Source organism: Danaus plexippus, chromosome 5 (genome assembly GCF_018135715.1).
Source record: "Danaus plexippus chromosome 5, MEX_DaPlex, whole genome shotgun sequence".
Taxonomy (NCBI): Eukaryota; Metazoa; Arthropoda; class Insecta; order Lepidoptera; family Nymphalidae; genus Danaus; species Danaus plexippus.
In genome coordinates, this window is record NC_083539.1 from 6492970 (window position 1) to 6512337 (window position 19368).

The following is a 19368-nucleotide window of genomic DNA, read 5'->3' on the forward strand; positions in this document are numbered from 1 at the left end:
TGAACGTTGGTTGTCAATTGTCACGTAAATTGACTTTTGCAATCTGACAATACATCTGTGGACGTAGGAAGAAATCTTGCTTGTTTATGTTTGATATATTGAATCATAAATATTTGCATTCTTTTTGCTAACAATATGGATACTTTGATATCTTTTAATGCCAGTAGGTAGACATATTTTGTATTTGACAATTATCAAAATGTTATATCTAATGAAAACCTTTTTATACACAGAATTTATGAATAAAATAAGAACTGCTGGTGATGGAATGGAATCCGTGGACTTTACGAAAGAAAATCGTCCAATATCCGACCCAAAATCTACTACTGGATTAACCTGCCAAGAGTCTTTGCCTGGTCGAAGGCTTGTCCAAATATATCCAAGCAAAGTTGTAACACCCGAAAGAAGAAGCTCACATATATATTCCAAGACTCCTAAGTTTGTTCCTTATGAACCATACCCGGGGGCTGTTAAACCTATCACACCAAATTTTAACTCTAAAGGAAGCAAAAAGTCACGAAATCATATGGATATTAATAAATTAATTAATCAAATGTCTCAAATGAATACCACCATAAATGAATATAGACCAAGGAGTAAACTATTATCTTGCAGTGATAAATCTGAAACAGATTGTGATAAGGTAAATGTTGATAATGAAAAGCAAAAGAAAATTGATGAGCTAACCAAAGAAAATGAAAGTTTGAAGGAACAACTCAAACAACAAGCGCAGGTTAATCAATATATCTTACAAAAAAAAAAAAAAATATCGTATTGCTAAACCACAACAGCCAAATCTTACTTTATTCCTTACAGGTAAATAAGGAATTAAAAACAATGTTGGTGGCATCAATGGGTGAGGATTTGGAGTTTCAAGTACACTCACTTAATGAGGATAAGAAACACTTGGCGAACGCTTTGCTGAACTCAGCTCAACATTTGTCTACCCATCAGGTAATTTTAACAGGCATTAATTTATTAGTAATCTTCTTACTACTATTATACATGTAAAAGTTGTTTATTTGTTATACAACTACATATGTAACCAATTTAAGTCAAATTGTACATTTAACACCCATTCACTGTTATATCAAAACAAGGTGGTGCATAGCTAAGGTATATCTAAACTACTTCATTACACATTACACTATGTGTGTAAATGTTTTTACGGCTCTGGATACGAGTCCTTTTGATTTCACTCTGTGTAATAGGTGAGTGTTGCCATTTGAACATTAAGGTTGGATAAATTATTGCTGCTGTAGAAAAAGCTAAAATCTGTTTTTGTCTTGTCATTATTGATTAAGTTAGAAATCGTAAGGTAAGGTTTTTATTTAAATTGAATCTCCCCTTATATATTATATAACTATTGTATTGTTCATATAAAATTAATCTCTATACACTTTACAAATTAAAAATATAAAAATATATTATATACAATAAAAATAATTGATGTCTGTTTGTAAGAGACACTAAAGATGAAGATGCTTATGTTAAAGAGGGCTTAGTATTGAGTAGTTAAAACAATTTAGCCGCAGATTCTTTTAAAAAAAATTTATTAACTATCTAATCAGTGGTTCTTAGGAAAGTATTTCAAAATAAATTTGGAAGTAAGATTGAAGTGGAGAAAACAATCTAAAATTTTTATATCTATCCAAGTGGGGCGTCAAATGAAATTGAGTTCATTCATTGTATGATTGCTAATAATATTGTATTGTTGTATATGTTATACATTATTTTAAGAATGTATTATTTATTAAAGAAAGGTCACATGTTAACAAAATTTAAACAAAGGCATTAAAAGCATACATAATTTTCATTACAAAAAATAAAGTAAGAGTTGTTAATATTTAAATAACCGTTTTTTTACTAAATGAATGTGGATGTACATATGGTACAAATATAACAATATTTTTTCACAGGTTTTTTCTGTCTATCTGTATGTTTACTTGTTAATTTCCTATCTCCAAAACAGTTGAATCATTTTCAAGAGGACTCTCGCTCATATATATTTGATGTAATATGGTGTAACGGAAGTTACTTTTATTTTAGACATTTAATTAATTTATTAACAAACTTTAAAAACATTATTAATTAATTACCCAATCTTAATGTTTCCGCTGTATATTAAAACGGTAGTATTTAATACATATTCAACCTTTGATATATAATACATATTATATTATGCAAAGCAAAAATATTGGTCGGTCTATTATAATTTAAAATTAAAAAAAACAAAAGTAAAAACTATAGGTCAGTACCTTGTCCTCGGGCAGATTATGAACGTTTTATATATATTTTTTAGGAACAGACCGAATGGTTGGCTGGGCAATGCGAAGTGTGGAGAAGTAAATTCTTAGCGAGCAGGTGAAATTATTATATATGAATGAAAACAAAAAATATATTAAAACCAAATTAACTTAGTTCTGTTTAATATTTCAGTTTAATGATTGAGGAACTTGCTATGTGTAAGAAAGTTCTGACTGAAAAAACAGTTAATTTACAACAGTCAATTACCCAGTTGCTTGATGAAAGATGCAGGATAAGGGACATGTTGATATGCACATATAAGAACTTGTATGGGTTACACGAGAATTGGCTAGAAAATATAGCTATATCTGAATATATGGGAAATAAAAATCGTCCAATCGGTAATCTAAATTTTACCACGACCATGCCACATTCAGCCAATGTCCTTGATTTGGCGTCAACAAACTTGAAATTGTCCGAGAATATTAGTAGCTCTATTGAAAAGCCAGACGTAAGTCATTTGGATAAATTATCGACTGTCACTGAAGCGGAAAAATATGCTGAGCAAGTGAGTTTCATAGTAAAAATATTTATAAGGTTAAAATATGTTAATATGCTCTCATTATTATCTGTATTAAAATTATTACAGCTATTGCACATAGGCATCTGAATCTTGTGTGACATAGAAAAGAACTAAAAAAAATCATAATATTTCAGGTAATGGCTGCACCATTTGAAATAAGAAAAGTGAATGAAGGACCCGTACATGCTTTAGTCAATCATGCTTATAACAGTAGTGGAAATATAACAGTAGCTTCCTGTGTACATTGCAACGGAAAAGTACAGCTATTATAAAATACATTAGTTTAATAGACAATTTTATTTCCTGTAGCTTTAAAGTATTGACATGTTTAAATTCAAATTCTGCTCAAGATTGCACAATGTTTAAAATCCTTTTGTTTATTTCTGGAGAGTTTTAACATTCTATTTTTAAAAGATATAAAAAATTACTAATATAAATTTAATTACATTTTCAAGAAAACAATATCTTTTTTTAATTTTTAAACATAGCAATGAATTTACTGTTTATAAACTAATTTATTTGTAAGTTATTCATATATATTATGTAAAATGGGAAGTATTTTTCAGTTGTGATAATTAAAAAAAAATCTATATAGATTGTTTTAATGATTTTTAAAATATTTTTGAAACTAAGTTATGATATTATGTGACAATCATGTAAAAATATATACATATCAAATAAAACATAAAAAAATAAGATAAATATCTTATAAAAACATTATTTATTTTCACTGTGTTATTATCATTTATTATAAGTTAAAGGTGAAATTAATGCAACATCTCCATCCCAGTATAATTGTAGGCGAGGTAATCTTTAACAGGAACATATTTAGCACCACCAAACCAATCGACCATAGCTATTTGGGCTATCTTCATTTTAGCCACAAACCAATTGTGATCTGGAAATGTATGAAATATTAAGTTTAATATATAATAATGATGTTAATATAAATATTGATAAATTACAAACCAGGCGGAAAGTTCGCCATGTCCGGGTGCCTTTCGAATAATGCAGCCTTTGCGAATGTGTATTCTGGTGTGTTTTCCTTAACCTGAAAATGTTACTATATCAGATATAAACCCTATTACTCGTATTCGAATATTTCTATTGATTTTCGTAATTTCACCAAGGCATAAATGTCTATAGGAAAAAATTTAAGCTACGGTAATTACATTGATGTCAAATAATCCTTTTTTATGAGTAAATAAATATTTTTTCCATCTTAAAAAACAGGTCATAAAAATACATTACAAAAAAATAGTGAATTATATAATACATATTGCTATTAAAAGATTCACACATCCTACTTTAAGTTGTGATTTGATGTTAAAAAAGCGCATATATTAACGTAATTAATTATGCTTTATGTATGTTCAAAGGTATATAAGTGTATATGTAAAAGCATTCCTAAAAAGTATTTAACTAAATATAATGCTCCAAAATACAATCGTAGTGGTTAATAAACTGAGAAAAAAAAACAACTGAATATAAATTTATATTGACACATGACAGTCATTGTCAATTATTATCGCTTCCGCTGTCTAAATACTACATACCTCTGTTCTGCTGAATAGATGTAAATGCAGACATCTTTATTAAATGATAATTATCATAAATCTCCTTGTAACGACACAATTAGACTTATTATAAATCAATACATGAGATACTATTATTGTGAAAGCTATAATTACTTAGGGTTAAATGTTATCACTTATCAACTTATCGCTGTGATAAAAAAGACGTGCAAATAACGGAGTAGCTGTTATCAAATTAAATATTTATTAAACGCGTTTTTTGAAGACTAGGTTAAAGTTCATATTTTTTTAGCAATATATATTATGCACTTATAATTGTTAAAATAAATTTGCATAAATTTTCTTATTTAGTAATGAAATTAATTACCTTCTTCATTAGTCCTGATAACATCAATCTGGTGCACCTCGGATCTTCAGGGTCGTATTTCTTAAATTCGCAAAATCTTGTCTCCTCTAAAGAAACTAGCACCGTGGAGCGGATGTCTTTCTATTTAACATACATAATATATAAAAAACCAATGAATAATGCTTAGTTATTAAGATGAGTTAACGTGATAAATTTACCGATAGATCGCGAGCAGTGAAATCCAATGGCGACATATAAAAGTATGGGATTCCAGTGGAATTCGCTAGAGATCCGTCAACAATAGATTTCACGTTTGAAAATGGAAATCCTTCTATGGCTGGTAAAGTTGAAATTGTGGCTATTGACGCCCAATCTGTTAAAAATAGTAGCCATTTCATACAACAAATAAGTGGCGTAACATTGTTAATGTTGGAATTTTCTTACGTCAATATTAACCTTTATTATAAAGAGATATGCAAAAAATTTCAAAATGAAACTGCTGTTTTTCTGTAACCTTAAGCGGGTATAATATCCGTATTTATGTCGTTTTATTATAATTTATAAAAGCAAACTTTTCAACTGTCGGTGTACAACTCTTACTAGGACTATGAAGTGTATTCAAATGTAAGTGTATTGGTTCGATCAAGGTCAACATTTCCTTTTTAGTTTCACATGTTTTTTTTTATTTATGTTGTTTATATAAACTACAAGTTACAATGCCTATAAAACCTACGTAATGTAATATTAAAAAAATCTTATACGCAAAATAAACAGCTATATCTGTGACCTTCATAGTATTAAGGATAATGTGGTTTAATTAAGTCTTTATTTTCTGTATAGTAAAACCACTTACTGCAGTTATGGAGAACATATCTCGCCATTGCCACCAACTTTTTATGGTCGGGAGGATCCGGAACATAGAGCTTTTGTGACGTTAGTTTCTCAGCTGCATCTTTAAAATCTCCACTTTTAAAGCTGTTGTATTTACAGTTCCCGTAGAATACAAGGAGGCTTAGATACAACAGAATCTTCAACATGATTTCTTATCTGAATAAATAGTAAAAACCTATTATATTACTTACGAATGTAAGTTATATCTTGTTACGAATGGATTTGTATGGCAAAACTTTTTATTTATACAACAGCAGTCGGACCACAGAAAAGGATCGATGTGGAGCAATCACTAATGCAGCTGGAACGATTTTAATGAATTAGTTAGTATCTTATCCCTTTTGCTATTCCATATTGCCCAATCCTTGATATGAATACCGAACATTCATTAGAAATATATAGAATATATTTCTAATTGGTATAAAACCGTGTCGAATGCCGCGCCATCTATCATATGAAGCGGCAGTTGCGTGTAGTAGAGAAATGCAGACATTATCCTTACTATAAGTTTGCATTGTCATATTCCTTACAGAATGTTTTCTGGTTTTCACTCACTTACGTCGAAACAATTATGTGCAGAGATTTATGTATAGAAAACAGGAAACGGTGCGTATGTCGTATGAAGGTGGTGACTTGTAGTAAGGTATAGGTTCGTTAGTTTCTGTTTCGCCCGTATGTTAATCAAAGGACCGTGTTTACATTAAAATATGTGATTTAAATACAAATTCTAGCTATGTTTTTTAATTAAATAGTTAAACATATGTTTTCGTAGATATATTCATACTGATCGTTAGCTATTCGTTTTTTGTTAAGTTAATTTCCATGTAAAAAAGCTAAATAAGCCCATGTAAGTAAATAACTACTGTTTCACTGACAGTGACAAGTCTCCACCTCATCAACATTTTTATCTATATATAGCTGGGTTATTCATAAGGAATATTATATAAAAATATTAAAATGACAAATTTGTTTTTAAACCCTGATTCATGTCAGGTTTAAATTAAAGAAATCACTGTACAAAACGTAATGTATAATCAGTTTTTTTTTGCAAATAGAAAAATGTGTTTTGTGTGTAAACATGTATGTAAATCAATAAAATTACAATGCATACTTTGTCCATAAAAAAATAACGAAGACGATAACTACATTTCAAAGAAAGCTGGTTCTATTTAAAAATTTATCGACGTAATTACAAGTTAAATACGTTTATTTCTTTATATTTACGAAAAATAACATCTAACTAAATTCCGAGCCTTATCAGTTTTTCATTCTTAAACTCACGTTGATACTATCATAGGTGCAGATTTACAAATGAGAAATTGAAAACCATGCTGACTATGTAGTTCAACTATGCAAAGTTGTGCTAAGAGTACACGATTTTTTCCTAACTTTACTAAATGCGCATCGCTTATCGTGAAAAACACACGAAAACTCGTATATATAATTATATATAATTCATAGGTATATATTTAATAATAGCAAATTTGAGGTAAATATTGTGAACATTAAAGAAACTCTCATATTTTTTTTATTCTAAATACTCCTGACATTGACCAGAAACCTTGCTTAAACCCATTCGACAAATTAATATCAATACACATGTGTTAAATTCAAATAATCCACATACATTTATGATAAAAACATGACAATGAAGTTTTTTGTACTCACATCAAATTAAGAGAAATTATTAACAAACAAGGAAAATACGTAAATGTATTTGGCGGATATTCAAAAACTGGCCCCAATACTTGTTATAATAAAATTCGACTATAAATACACTATATAGCGCGCCAATCGCGCCAATGACTAAGTAGTAAAACGTAAGGTGGACAGGCTAAACGCAATAAATGCAAGTAGTTATGTCAACAGTCAACAAGATTAATTGACAGCCGCTACAACTTCATTCATTTTCTCGTGTTGCCATAATGCTGAAAATAAATTTGTGTTATATTTTTTAAATGTCAAATGTATTAAGGAAAACAGTTGTGACAAAATGAAATAAAATAAAATTTTATTGTTATTTCTTTATTAAGGAAGATGTTAATTCTTTATTCCACTTTATGGGAAACGTTTATCATTACAAAATATGAAAGGATTTGAAATTAACGTTATTTAACGTTGTTGTGTGCTTTTTGCTATTTGTTCTTTAAGCATAAGAATACTAGCACGTTGTTCTGGAGGCAACAGTGCTATTTGTTCATCAGATAACTGTAACACTTGCATAATTAAGGCAGCCTGAAAAAAAAAGTACAGATAAAGGAAGTGTTTAGTCTCATAAATACTAGTTATTTCATTAACAAACTATAAGCCTTACCTTCTCTTGGTCAGATGCACCTGAAGGAATACCCTGTATGGTCCTCGCTTGTGCCATACTCGGCATGCCAGGGGGCATTTGGGCTGGTAACAAATACAATAATAATTATAAAATCTTTTGAATCTCAACAATTTATAAATTAAAGCTATAAAACCAAGAACTAAATGTTACATTTGTTTTACATGTAGAAACAAATACAATTAAACGCCTACACATGTATAATGATTTTTTGTATGTGTTCGGAATAAATGAATAAACTATTATAACACCTAAATATCTTGAGAAATATAATACTATCGATTATCAATATATACTTTATATTTTTAACTGGCAACACTCACGTGGCATCTTAGTTTGCGTGCGTGGGTCCGATCGCACGCGAGGGTCTGAGTTGAACGGCATACTAGCGAGACGAGGATCTCGGGGAAACGAACTGTTAATATAAAATATTTTGTCATTATTATATATAATTTTCCATCGAACTCCCTTTAAAAGTAACAATAAAACTTGTTAGATGCTAATTTTACTACATTAAAGTATAAAAAAATGATTAAAAAAAAAATTGTAATGAGTGAAATATCATAAGTTATTAACTTACTTATCATTAACATCCAGAGGTGGTCTTAAAAAATAACGTAATTAATTAAAAATATATAATGTTTCATATCAGATATTTATACAAAAAATATAAATTTTTTTTTTTTATCCTTCTTATACTCATAATTTATAATACTCATGTGTATTAAAAACAATTTTAATATTACAATATACAGACTATAATATAAGTTTTTAATAAATCGCTTAGTTTAAATTTGTCAGCCTACATACATACATACACAGGATTTATAAACTAACAATTAAAAATCATGTAAACCTATTTACTAATATTTTTTTTGCATAATAAAAAAATATTTATTCAATAAATATGTGTCAAGTATATTGAATATTACCATTTTATTAATATCTTGAATTTATTATCTGTTAACATATATATCCTTCGTATAAAAACTGTGCATTAAAAGTTATGTCATAGACTTCATAACAAAAGCATTAGGGATATGGAATAAAACATACTTATCCTGAACGGGCGGATGTACGGGCGGCGGCGCAGTGTGATGCAGACTGCGCATGTCTTGGTCTAATAGAGGCGGTCGAGAGTTACGTAGATCAGTATCCATTTGTTGTGGTGGACGAGCTGAGAACATTATTATTTAATCAATTATTATCAAGACATTATTTACATGAACAAATATATATTTAGAAGACTATGATAATATATTAGATTTAATTGTTTTATGAGAAATTGATTTCCTATATTTTAAATAACTTCAATTTCAAGTAATAGAGACATAACTTTTCAGCATTCCATGATTTCACTGTGGGGGTGGGGGGTCCATCGCGTTGCAGGGAGAGTGGCTTCAACAGTGCCTGGGACTTGCGACACAGGTGTAGTTTTAAGCCTTTAAGGGGCCCCTATCTAACGCGCGTTAAACGCTCATCTCCACCGTCCAAGCTCCTCTCTCTACCTAATCAAATTTGATACGAGGCTACTAGGGCTGCCTTTGCACTACCTTCTAAGAAACTATTGATGCTGATTTTGGGCAGGCTAAACTGTAGAGTCTTTTAGTACGTTGTAGAGAGAGTTAGCTGTAATACCTCTCGCTCCCACTTCTACCGCGTACAAATTACGACGAACCTATTCTTAGTGAGTTCGCAATACTTGTTCACCTTGTTGGCATGGTCTTTGGGGATGTTGGTTTTCCAAGGAACTGTAAGCTCTATTAACACAACGCGCTTTAAAATTAGTGAATACAGAAATATGTCTGGTCTGGACACCAATGCACAAATATCCTCCGGGATTTTATATTATTTCTCATATATATCCAACATTATAGTCTAATCAATAGCAGCTGTAAGAATGACTTGACATTTGATTTAATAGTCCTAGTGCCTACTCTCACAAAACTTATTGATCGCACGTTTGTGGGTATTTCTTATTACGCTCAGGCTGTCGAAAGACTAACCCATCTATGGTATTCCACCGTATACTTACGGACATATTGATTCTGAGTCGGAGGTGGATTAGCCAACAGGGGTGGTTGTTGAACTGAAATACATTAAAAATTATTAAATCTGCTGTAACTCTTGAAATCACTTTTCTTAACTCTCATCCACAGAAGAATTTGCCAAACAATTTACCAGGAGGTGGTGGATTCGGCATATAAACATTGGAGACAGGTGGCTTATCACCAGGTTGTAGCACTGGAGGAACGGCATTACTGGGATGCAACATACTCTATAATTAAAAATAATATACATATTTCAAAAACATGTTAAAACATAATAAAATATACATGTTCCGACATATGGAACCATAATAGTATATGAGATTTAATATTATTAACTATCTTGATACAACATAGCTGCAAATTACAAATCTAAAATACTTAAGCTACATTATTGAAAAGTTTTATTACAATCCATTCAGATTATTTTATTTAAAATAATATCAGACCTACATGTACCCTCACAAACTTTGTCATTTTCAATATTCTATATTTATATACAACATTTTAATATATTAAACTAAATAAAGATGAAATAGTAGCAATTACATTTTATTAAAATTCTGTAAATGTTTTTACTCACAACAGCTGTGATGGGGTCCACGATCCTCATTATCACTTGTGCTTGTAACAAAGCATACGCAAGTTGAGGATTTTGCAGCAACATGTTCCTAGCTTCTGTTGGATTGTTCTAGAAATAGAAAATTTTTAAATATTTTAGTAAAGTAAACAATGAAATTTCAAATCATCATTTATCTATTATAATATTATGAAATATTATAACACTGTAAAGTAATAGTTAAATAAATATTAAGAGAATTACAGTATAATTGCAGGTTGTTCTATAACTTCTAAGTAAAATTGTATATTCTACAAGAACAGACTGTTTAGTTTTATATTTCTTTTAGAATATTTTGTAACTATTTGTTCACCCTTCATCCAATATAGTTAAACCAATAAATTGTAATTGAGTTTTAAAATTAAATTAAGTCATTTGACTGTCAAAGTCATAATATATATATAAAATTCATACTAGTACCTGAATACATAATTTCATTTGCTTCATAAGTTCAAACATTTGTTCAGGTGGTAAAGTAGCAACAGCTTTACTAATAGCCTCGGGAGCTTTCTCTGGATCTACAGGATCTCCATATGGGTTTTCAACCTTAAACAAATAGTATGTAATAATAACATAGTAAAATATACGTATATATTTAAATAAAATCTTTAACTATAAACAAATAAGCCATTTGTATATGCATAGTTTTCTGTTGGGCATACCTGAGGCCCTTGCATTAATGCCTGCATTTCCATTCTCGATTTTTCAGTACAAGCATTGTCAACCCTAAGTGATCTACCACCAATTTCATATCCGTTTAGATTTCTCATAGCACTGAGAGCAGTTTCCTGATCTTTATATTCACAAAAACCATAACCTTTGGGTTTACCAGTTTCTCTATCGAAAACTAGTTTAAAGGATAACACAGGGCCAACTTCACTAAATATATCTTTTAATTTTTCTTCCGTTGCTTCGTAAGGTATATTTCCCACTGAAAAGGAAACAATATTATGTTATTATCAGTACAAGTAAACTTGACCCTACAATATTTACATACTCTCCTATGAAATCAACTTACCAAAAACAGATCTCATGGATTTATCCATGATACTCTGTTCTTCTTTTTCCTTGCTTTTATCCATTTTGGGTTAGAACTTATAATACTTCACGTACTAAAAATCCTTAAACAGGCTTTGCAATTGCGGCTTGGGACCTAAATTGTTTCTCTGTCAAATGTCAATTCACAATTGACAACTCTAATGTCATACTTGAGCCCGACGATAAAGAATGTTTATTGAGTCAAGTTTAGTCAAGTATTTATCCGAACGAACGAAACGAAATAAGCTATCTTTATCTCAAGTGAAGCAACTAGTGAGAGCAAAATGAAACTTTGCGAATGAAAAAAACGAGTCGTAAAATTGAACACACAAGAAGTTGAAATATTTATTCACGTAGTCACACATATGTATCACAAGTATAAGGGCAGATTTTGAAGATTTATAGTTTTTAGAATGTAGATATTGGTCTTAATGAACATTATAGAAAAAGCTAACTCTAGTATAGAACCTATACGAAAATATACAAATGTATGGAGCATTCTGCAGTATCCAAGTATAAAAGGAATGTGTCTTTAAAAAAATTGCTTCAAAAAAAGAGGAAAATTTGAAAATGACCTTTGTAGAATTTAATTTTACTATATGATATTTATTATTTTAGTAAGTTTGATTTACAAATAATTATAATTCTATTCATTTATGTAAAGATTCAGTCCATCTTGCCATTATAAAAACAACTATTTAAAATTTATTATCTGTTAACAATTCAGATATTCCTATCTGAAACCAAAATCATTAAATGCGTTGTCTAGTGTTCTCGCATTAGCAAGGAAATTTAATCAAATTTATATATTTTAAATAGAAATTAAATAAATTACACTTGAAATTAAGCAAGTGAGTGTATTGTGAGAAAGATCCATTTTATAAGTGAATTTATAATATGATCGTATCCTGATTTTCTTTGTTGTAAATCATTTCTCGGGTTTAAAGGATTCTTATTCTGAAAATAGATATTGATTGTTTTTACGGTGAAGTGTTGAAAAATAATTAGGGATGATATCACATTAATTATTTTGAAAGGTTAATTGTAAATTGTGCGAGATTCATTGAAATTCGCGTAATGAATCTTGATAATTCCTCTAGAGAAAATTCGGAAGCTTTAGATACAATTGGTACTGTGAGCCCGAGAGAAAAATACCACGGTATGAGGGAGAAGAAATTGTCAGCTGCATCCTTGACCAATGCAGAAGGAGCGCGGCCCAAAGTAGTGACGGTAAAACATCCAGAATCCAACAAGCCAAAACCAACCGCCCGAAAAAATAAACCCATCCAAGCCGACTTAGACGTCGTTAGAGAATTCATAAGATGCAGAGATGAAGGTGTTAAAAGACTTGATCTCAGTAAATCGTCTATTACTTCTTTACCTCCGAATGTGAGAGATTTGACACATCTTGTTGAGTTTTATTTGTATGGAAATAAACTAGTAGCTCTACCTGCAGAGTTTGGTTGTTTAACCAATCTACAGACCCTAGCACTTAATGAAAATTCGCTAACAAGTTTGCCTGACTCACTGGCTCATTTAAGATCATTAAAAGTTTTAGATCTCCGACACAATAAATTAAGTGATATACCTGAAGTTGTCTACAAATTAACATCACTGACAACATTATTTTTACGATTCAATCGAATAAGAGTAGTTGGTGATGGCATTGCTAATCTTACAAATCTAACAATGTTGAGCTTAAGAGAAAATAAAATAAAGGAACTCTCTTCTGGTATCGGAAAACTTGTAAATTTGGTGACTTTTGATGTTTCCCATAATCATTTAGAGCATTTACCACAAGAGATTGGTAATTGTGTTAATTTATCTACATTAGATTTGCAGCACAATGAGTTGTTAGACATTCCAGATACAATTGGCAACTTACAGACACTAAATCGTATTGGGTTGAGATATAATAGACTCAATGCTATACCAGCTTCTTTAAGTAACTGTAAACATATGGATGAATTTAATGTAGAGGGGAACTCAATATCTCAACTTCCAGATGGACTACTGTGTAGTCTGACTGAGCTTACAAGTCTTACATTGTCCCGAAATTCATTTATGAGTTATCCTAGCGGTGGGCCAGCACAATTCACTAGTGTTTCATCCATAAATCTAGAACACAATCAAATAGACAAAATACCCTATGGAATATTTTCGAGGGCAAAAAATTTAACCAAATTGATAATGAAAGAAAATTTGTTGACATCTCTTCCTTTGGACATTGGAACATGGACAAACATGGTGGAACTTAATTTGGGTACAAACCAACTGGTAAAACTACCTGACGACATACAAAGCTTAATAAACTTAGAAGTGTTGATTCTATCAAACAATCTTCTTAAGAGGATCCCACCAAGCATTGGCAACTTGAGAAAGCTAAGGGTATTGGATTTGGAAGAAAACAAGATTGAAATCCTTCCCAATGAAATAGGATTTCTACAGGAATTGAAAAAACTGATTGTTCAATCTAATCAATTGACTTCATTGCCGCGCTCAATTGGACATCTGATAAATCTCACATATCTTAGTGTTGGTGAAAATAATTTGCAATATTTACCTGAGGAGATAGGCACCCTTGAGAATTTAGAATCACTGTACCTCAATGATAATCCTAATTTATGCAATCTGCCATTTGAGCTAGCTCTATGTGTTAGCTTGCAAATTATGAGTATTGAGAATTGTCCTTTGACCTCTCTACCACCAGATGTAGTATCTTCAGGGCCATCTTTGGTCATCCAATATCTCAAATCACAAGGGCCTTATAGATCCATGTGATATGAGGTTAATGATTATCACACTGCATTGCCAGGTGATAATATTTAAAGTCAAACAAGTAATGCTCCTATTAATTAAATGTTTGATGTATAATCCAGTGGTTCTTATAAAGAAAATATTGAGATGTGTTCCTTTATATACAAATTTAAGTTGTCTTATATATACATAAATCAAATATAAGGATATAAAATTTATGTTGTTAAAAGTAACATTGCTTTGTTTCATGCTTTCATTTTATAACAACGTTTTCCATATTTCAATTAGAGTTGTATTAAATGCCCAAAATACAAGGCGTAAGATAAAATTGTTTTTAATTCTAATAATAAATTTTAAGATTTTTAGAATTAATTGTAATCATTGCTGTATATAATGTATAATTGTGAGCTACAAGTTTGTAGATTAGTTTATTGAACTGCAATCCTCTATTGAAAACAATTTATGTGTATATAAAAGTTACACAAGATCTTCTTAAACTATGGAGGCCAAATTGAAATATATGTTAAAACATAACATGATAATTATATTTTCATACTTCTATCATAAGCTTGTTTTACGATATTTGTATAAATTTGATGCTTTTTTAAGCAATTTATAGGATTGTTGATTGACACTTTCATGACAGTTTTGATTATTTTATTGATATAAATGTTAGCTTAAAATTAAATTGTTACGTTTACCACGAGTTTCCATTGTCAAACTAAACAGACAGTTTAAAGTATTTTCCCCAAAATCTTTGCATGTGAAATTGTCACCATAGGTATGTAAACGAAATACTAGAACATCTGTTTAGATTGACGATGACTGGTAGTAAGTGCGGTGCCAGTTAACATGAGATATTAAAATAGCGTATGTAGTTAGCGTCTTATTTTTAAAAAAAGAATATGACCCATGTCGTCACAAAGATCTCAAAATATTGGGCAGTATTTGACATCATTTAGTATTACTTTTGTAATGATGTTTTGTGTCGTATGCGTGCACAAATATTTATCAATTGAATTTTTTACGACTTTGATTTTATTGTAAGACGTAATTTTAAGTTGTCTCATATGACTTCAAGTTCAGTGTGTAAGCTGAATGATTAATGTACTTTGTAATCATTTAGTTCGATTGACATATTATTTGTATGTGTTATTTATGTATTTTGTCCTAAACGATGCATTTATAGATTTTTTTTAATGTAATTTCGCTTTTAATATTCCAGTCACATTAATTTTGGTGTACACATGAAAAATTGTTGAAAGTGTATAAAGGACTAGTCATTTTGTTCTATATAGTTTGCCTAAAATAAAATGTGGTCGGTGTGATGTCAGTGTTTTACATATAATGCCAATTGTTCTACTAGTTTAAGGTATGAATGACTTCCAAGTGTTGATTTACGAAAACGTTTTTAAAACTGTGGACACATTTACAGTATTGTATGTGCGTCAAATTTACAATAAAAATGTACTTTCAGATTTATTTTATCCAAAGTATAGATAATTTCAAAGCTCAATAGAATGCTGCCGTATGAGTAAAATTTAGTTGATAGTTTGTATTCTATGTGATGGTATTTCTAGTGCTTATTTAATAATCAGTCCACGTGACTCCAATTGTCCAAGATGAATGCAGTAACTAAAAAACTGTTTGGCCGTTGGAATTAAACTGTCATATGTTGAATATATTTTCTTATCAGTGTCTATCTTGATGTTAGAATTTGAATCGGCATATATGGTTACTTGAAACTAATATTAGTATAGTTATATACAGCACTTGAAACAAAACAAAATATCGTTTGAATGTTTTTAAAAAAATATTATCTTTTCAATCCATGTGTATGACTATAATGTTTAAATGGCATGTGTTACATGAAATAAATTGAAATTATTAAAATATTGTTTCATTTAAAATGACGGATTAATAAAATAAAAGAAAAAATCTTTATAATTCAATAATTTATAAAGTGCAGTACATATTACAATAAGGTTTTATTTGTAAATTGCGCCATTTGTTCTTATTACATAAATAATTAAAGTTTATATACACATTCACTCCAAGCATCTCCTGTAACTCCAAAGCAGTCTATAAAATATTCGAGTAATATCGATGCGGTATAATCACACTAAATGCCTTGTCATCTTAAGCTATTTTTTTTTTCACATACAAAAATATTTGACCTAAAAAAGACTATAAAACACGTTTTATAAATCACACGTCCACTTCACGAGTCCTAAACAAAACCAAATATACCACAAAACACAATAATCGTGACAAAGCTTCCTCATTCGAGTATCGCAGTTGTTTTAATACATTATTTATAAACTTAGTAAGTGACTAACTCAAAACAGTTATATAAAAAAGATTCTTGCCAAGTCCTAAGAATAAACATATCTATTCATTCTCAATGTAAATTATTACAATAAGTTTTTAAACATTAGGTAGCTCCTAGCTTAGGTCTACAAAACGTGTGCCTAAATCGATAAAATCTAGATCGTATGTCATGTATAAGAAGATCTATTATCAAATGCTGATGGTTACATAAATGCCTGTTAATATAATTCTTGCAACTAACCTGTCTAAACTATTGTTGTACACATAACTAGCTTCGTTACTAACTGTCAGTCAATAATTCACGTTGCATAAGAATATATTCCAAAAAACTTCAATATTGAAGATGTCATTATCATATAAAAAAATAATATAACTTCTCAAAATATTATAACAGTAACAATCTGTTTCCAACCATATCAGCCTTTGTATATAAAAAAAAAACTACATTGTAACTTATACCTATTTATAAATCTTTGGCATTTTCATTTGCTATAATGAGAAAATATATATAAATTATTCATAGTATTGTGATGTTTAAACATTGTTAGATTCTTTGTTTCATCCTGGATTATATGGCACATTAAATAAAGGGAGACAATGAGATATATTAAGTCCGGTTCTGTAGTTGTATGTCATTATGGTATAGAAACATATTATTACTGTTGATTTGAGATTCCTGCATAACATTTGACATATTGTCTTGGTGTGCCATATTTACATAATTAAACACTTCCTTTGGTGTCTCTTCTGAGGCTCTGGCCGTAACACTGCACGCACGGCTTCATCAAATACCTTGAAATATACAACATTTATTGTAAACATCACAAAATCACACAAATATTCCAATAGGAATATCTTTTTTTTTATAAAATATTATTTTATGTAAAGACAATGAACTACTTTATATTTGAATATAAATCAATCAGATTGTTTTACACTATACATCTAGCTAATTCAACTAATAACAGTCAAGAGACGATATATTTTTTATATAAAACTAGTAACGAAAATTTATCTAAAAGCATATTTTTTTTAACCATCAGATATTTAAACTTATACCTAAATAATCAATTATTATAAAAATTCCCTAAAGATGAATGATGATTTTGTGTGATTTAAATAACTTAATTTCCATACTATTTTGATCAAATTCATAAATATCTAAACAAAATGCTAAATACCTGCTTAAGGCCGCGCTGTGTCAAAGCCGAACACTCCATATACTTTACAGCTCTTATCTTATTTGCCAATTTTTGTCCTTGTTCCCTCTTCAATGGAGACATTCCTTGTTCTGACAAAAGACTAAGTGTCTCACGATCATCTCTTAAATCAATTTTTGTACCTGAAATAATTATAACATAATAAATTTTATGTGAAAACAGTACCCCTATTCTAACTGCAAAGGGTTTGCAGTTTAGGTTTAAAAATTCTCATAACATATGTGGGGTCCATGCGAATTCTCCAATAATTAATAAAGTAATAGCCATCATAAATTAGTTTTCAAGCTAAAGACTTATAGATTTATAAAAAATACGATTATATCTTGTATAGTGTAACTATATATATAGAATATAAGGTGATATTCTTATGTACATCGCCTTCTTTATAATATTGTATGAATACACATCAAATAATACTTACCAACCAGGATAATAGGTGCATCAGGACAATGATGTTTTATTTCTGGATACCACTTTGAAGTTACGTTTTCATAAGATGAAGGGCTAAAAGTGAATATTATATTATTGTAAAATTATTCACGTAAAATTATAAAATTGTTCACGAGATTTGTGTAGCTTATTCAGCTGCACGCTATAGTACAGAGAAAACATAGTTATAAAGAAACATTACCTGGTGACACTAAAACATATAAGGAAGACATCAGTTTGTGGGTAACTTAAAGGTCTTAGTCTATCATAATCTTCTTGGCCAGCTGTATCCCATAGTCCTAGTGACACAGCCACTCCGTCCACAACCATTGGTGCTGAATAATTATCAAATCTAAAAAAAAATTACAGCTTTCAATAAAACATATTTAAAACTTAGCATACCTGTTTACATATAACATCCAACTAGGATTTTACACAATTATATAAAAGTTAATTTATGGTCCATGATAAATAAGGCTAAAAACATATTTGTGTATATAATTTCCTGAAATTCTTATAAGGAGTTTTTTTTAAAGCAAGGAAAATATACATTATACTAAGAAATCACATATCTGACAAATTGTATGATTCTGTACTCACACTGTAGGCACATATTCGCCAGGAAAACTATCAGTAGTGTAAGATATCAACATGCATGTTTTCCCAACTGTGCCATCGCCCACTACAACACATTTAATCGGTCTTCCTGACGACATCTAAAAGAAGTGTTCGTATTGATAAATAAAGTCAAGCCTATGACTCACGAAAAACCCAGAGTGGGTTATTAAAATCGAATATTTTGCGTTACCTTTGATGGCGGATAATATATTTATTTATTTGTAAATAAAACACTTATATATTATTTTCAGTAAAAGCACAATTTCTTATAAAGCGTTTTTCTATTTATACCAAAGTCCAAATCTAAAACTGAAAAAAAAACGCATTGAAAGATGAATATTTTGTTGCCATAAATCAGTCTCTAAATATTTTGT

At 29.8% G+C, this 19368-nt stretch overlaps 5 protein-coding genes across 6 annotated transcripts; 2 read left to right on the top strand and 3 right to left on the bottom strand.

Annotated features, from left to right (window-relative positions):
- The first annotated feature begins 41 nt into the window (after positions 1-41).
- Positions 42-3554, top strand: LOC116768960 (golgin-45). The gene is made up of 6 exons (XM_032659894.2): positions 42-163; positions 234-733; positions 817-954; positions 2303-2364; positions 2440-2815; positions 2965-3554. The coding sequence occupies exons 1-6, from the start codon at positions 136-138 to the stop codon at positions 3100-3102; spliced, it is 1242 nt and encodes a 413-aa protein (XP_032515785.1). The 5' UTR covers positions 42-135; the 3' UTR covers positions 3103-3554.
- LOC116768871 (protein CREG1) lies at positions 3524-7425 on the bottom strand. The gene is made up of 6 exons (XM_032659724.2): positions 7271-7425; positions 5565-5758; positions 4930-5084; positions 4733-4852; positions 3800-3881; positions 3524-3728 (listed from the first exon to the last, which is right to left on the bottom strand). The coding sequence occupies exons 2-6, from the start codon at positions 5746-5748 to the stop codon at positions 3598-3600; spliced, it is 672 nt and encodes a 223-aa protein (XP_032515615.1). The 5' UTR covers positions 5749-5758; positions 7271-7425; the 3' UTR covers positions 3524-3597.
- Positions 7426-7611: 186 nt separating this feature from the next.
- Positions 7612-11788, bottom strand: LOC116768870 (cleavage stimulation factor subunit 2). 2 transcript variants are annotated; one of them, XM_032659722.2, is made up of 11 exons: positions 11620-11788; positions 11264-11532; positions 11022-11147; positions 10566-10673; positions 10116-10212; positions 9970-10023; positions 8991-9111; positions 8515-8538; positions 8258-8349; positions 7917-7999; positions 7612-7837 (listed from the first exon to the last, which is right to left on the bottom strand). In XM_032659722.2, exons 1-11 carry the CDS (start codon positions 11681-11683, stop codon positions 7715-7717), a joined length of 1161 nt encoding a protein of 386 aa, XP_032515613.1. In that variant the 5' UTR covers positions 11684-11788; the 3' UTR covers positions 7612-7714. The 2 variants fall into 2 exon arrangements, with proteins under 2 accessions (XP_032515613.1, XP_061384075.1); XM_061528091.1 differs by lacking the exon at positions 8515-8538 and having other exon boundaries at positions 11620-11787.
- A 599-nt stretch (positions 11789-12387) lies between these two features.
- On the top strand, positions 12388-16289 carry LOC116768869 (leucine-rich repeat protein soc-2 homolog). Its single transcript, XM_032659719.2, has one exon. The coding sequence runs from the start codon at positions 12717-12719 to the stop codon at positions 14418-14420; it is 1704 nt and encodes a 567-aa protein (XP_032515610.2). The 5' UTR covers positions 12388-12716; the 3' UTR covers positions 14421-16289.
- A 47-nt stretch (positions 16290-16336) lies between these two features.
- Positions 16337-19332, bottom strand: LOC116769104 (ras-related C3 botulinum toxin substrate 1). Its single transcript, XM_032660110.2, has 6 exons — positions 19185-19332; positions 18977-19092; positions 18579-18728; positions 18369-18451; positions 17909-18069; positions 16337-17519 (listed from the first exon to the last, which is right to left on the bottom strand). Exons 2-6 carry the CDS (start codon positions 19090-19092, stop codon positions 17442-17444), a joined length of 588 nt encoding a protein of 195 aa, XP_032516001.1. The 5' UTR covers positions 19185-19332; the 3' UTR covers positions 16337-17441.
- Between the last annotated feature and the right edge of the window lie 36 nt (positions 19333-19368).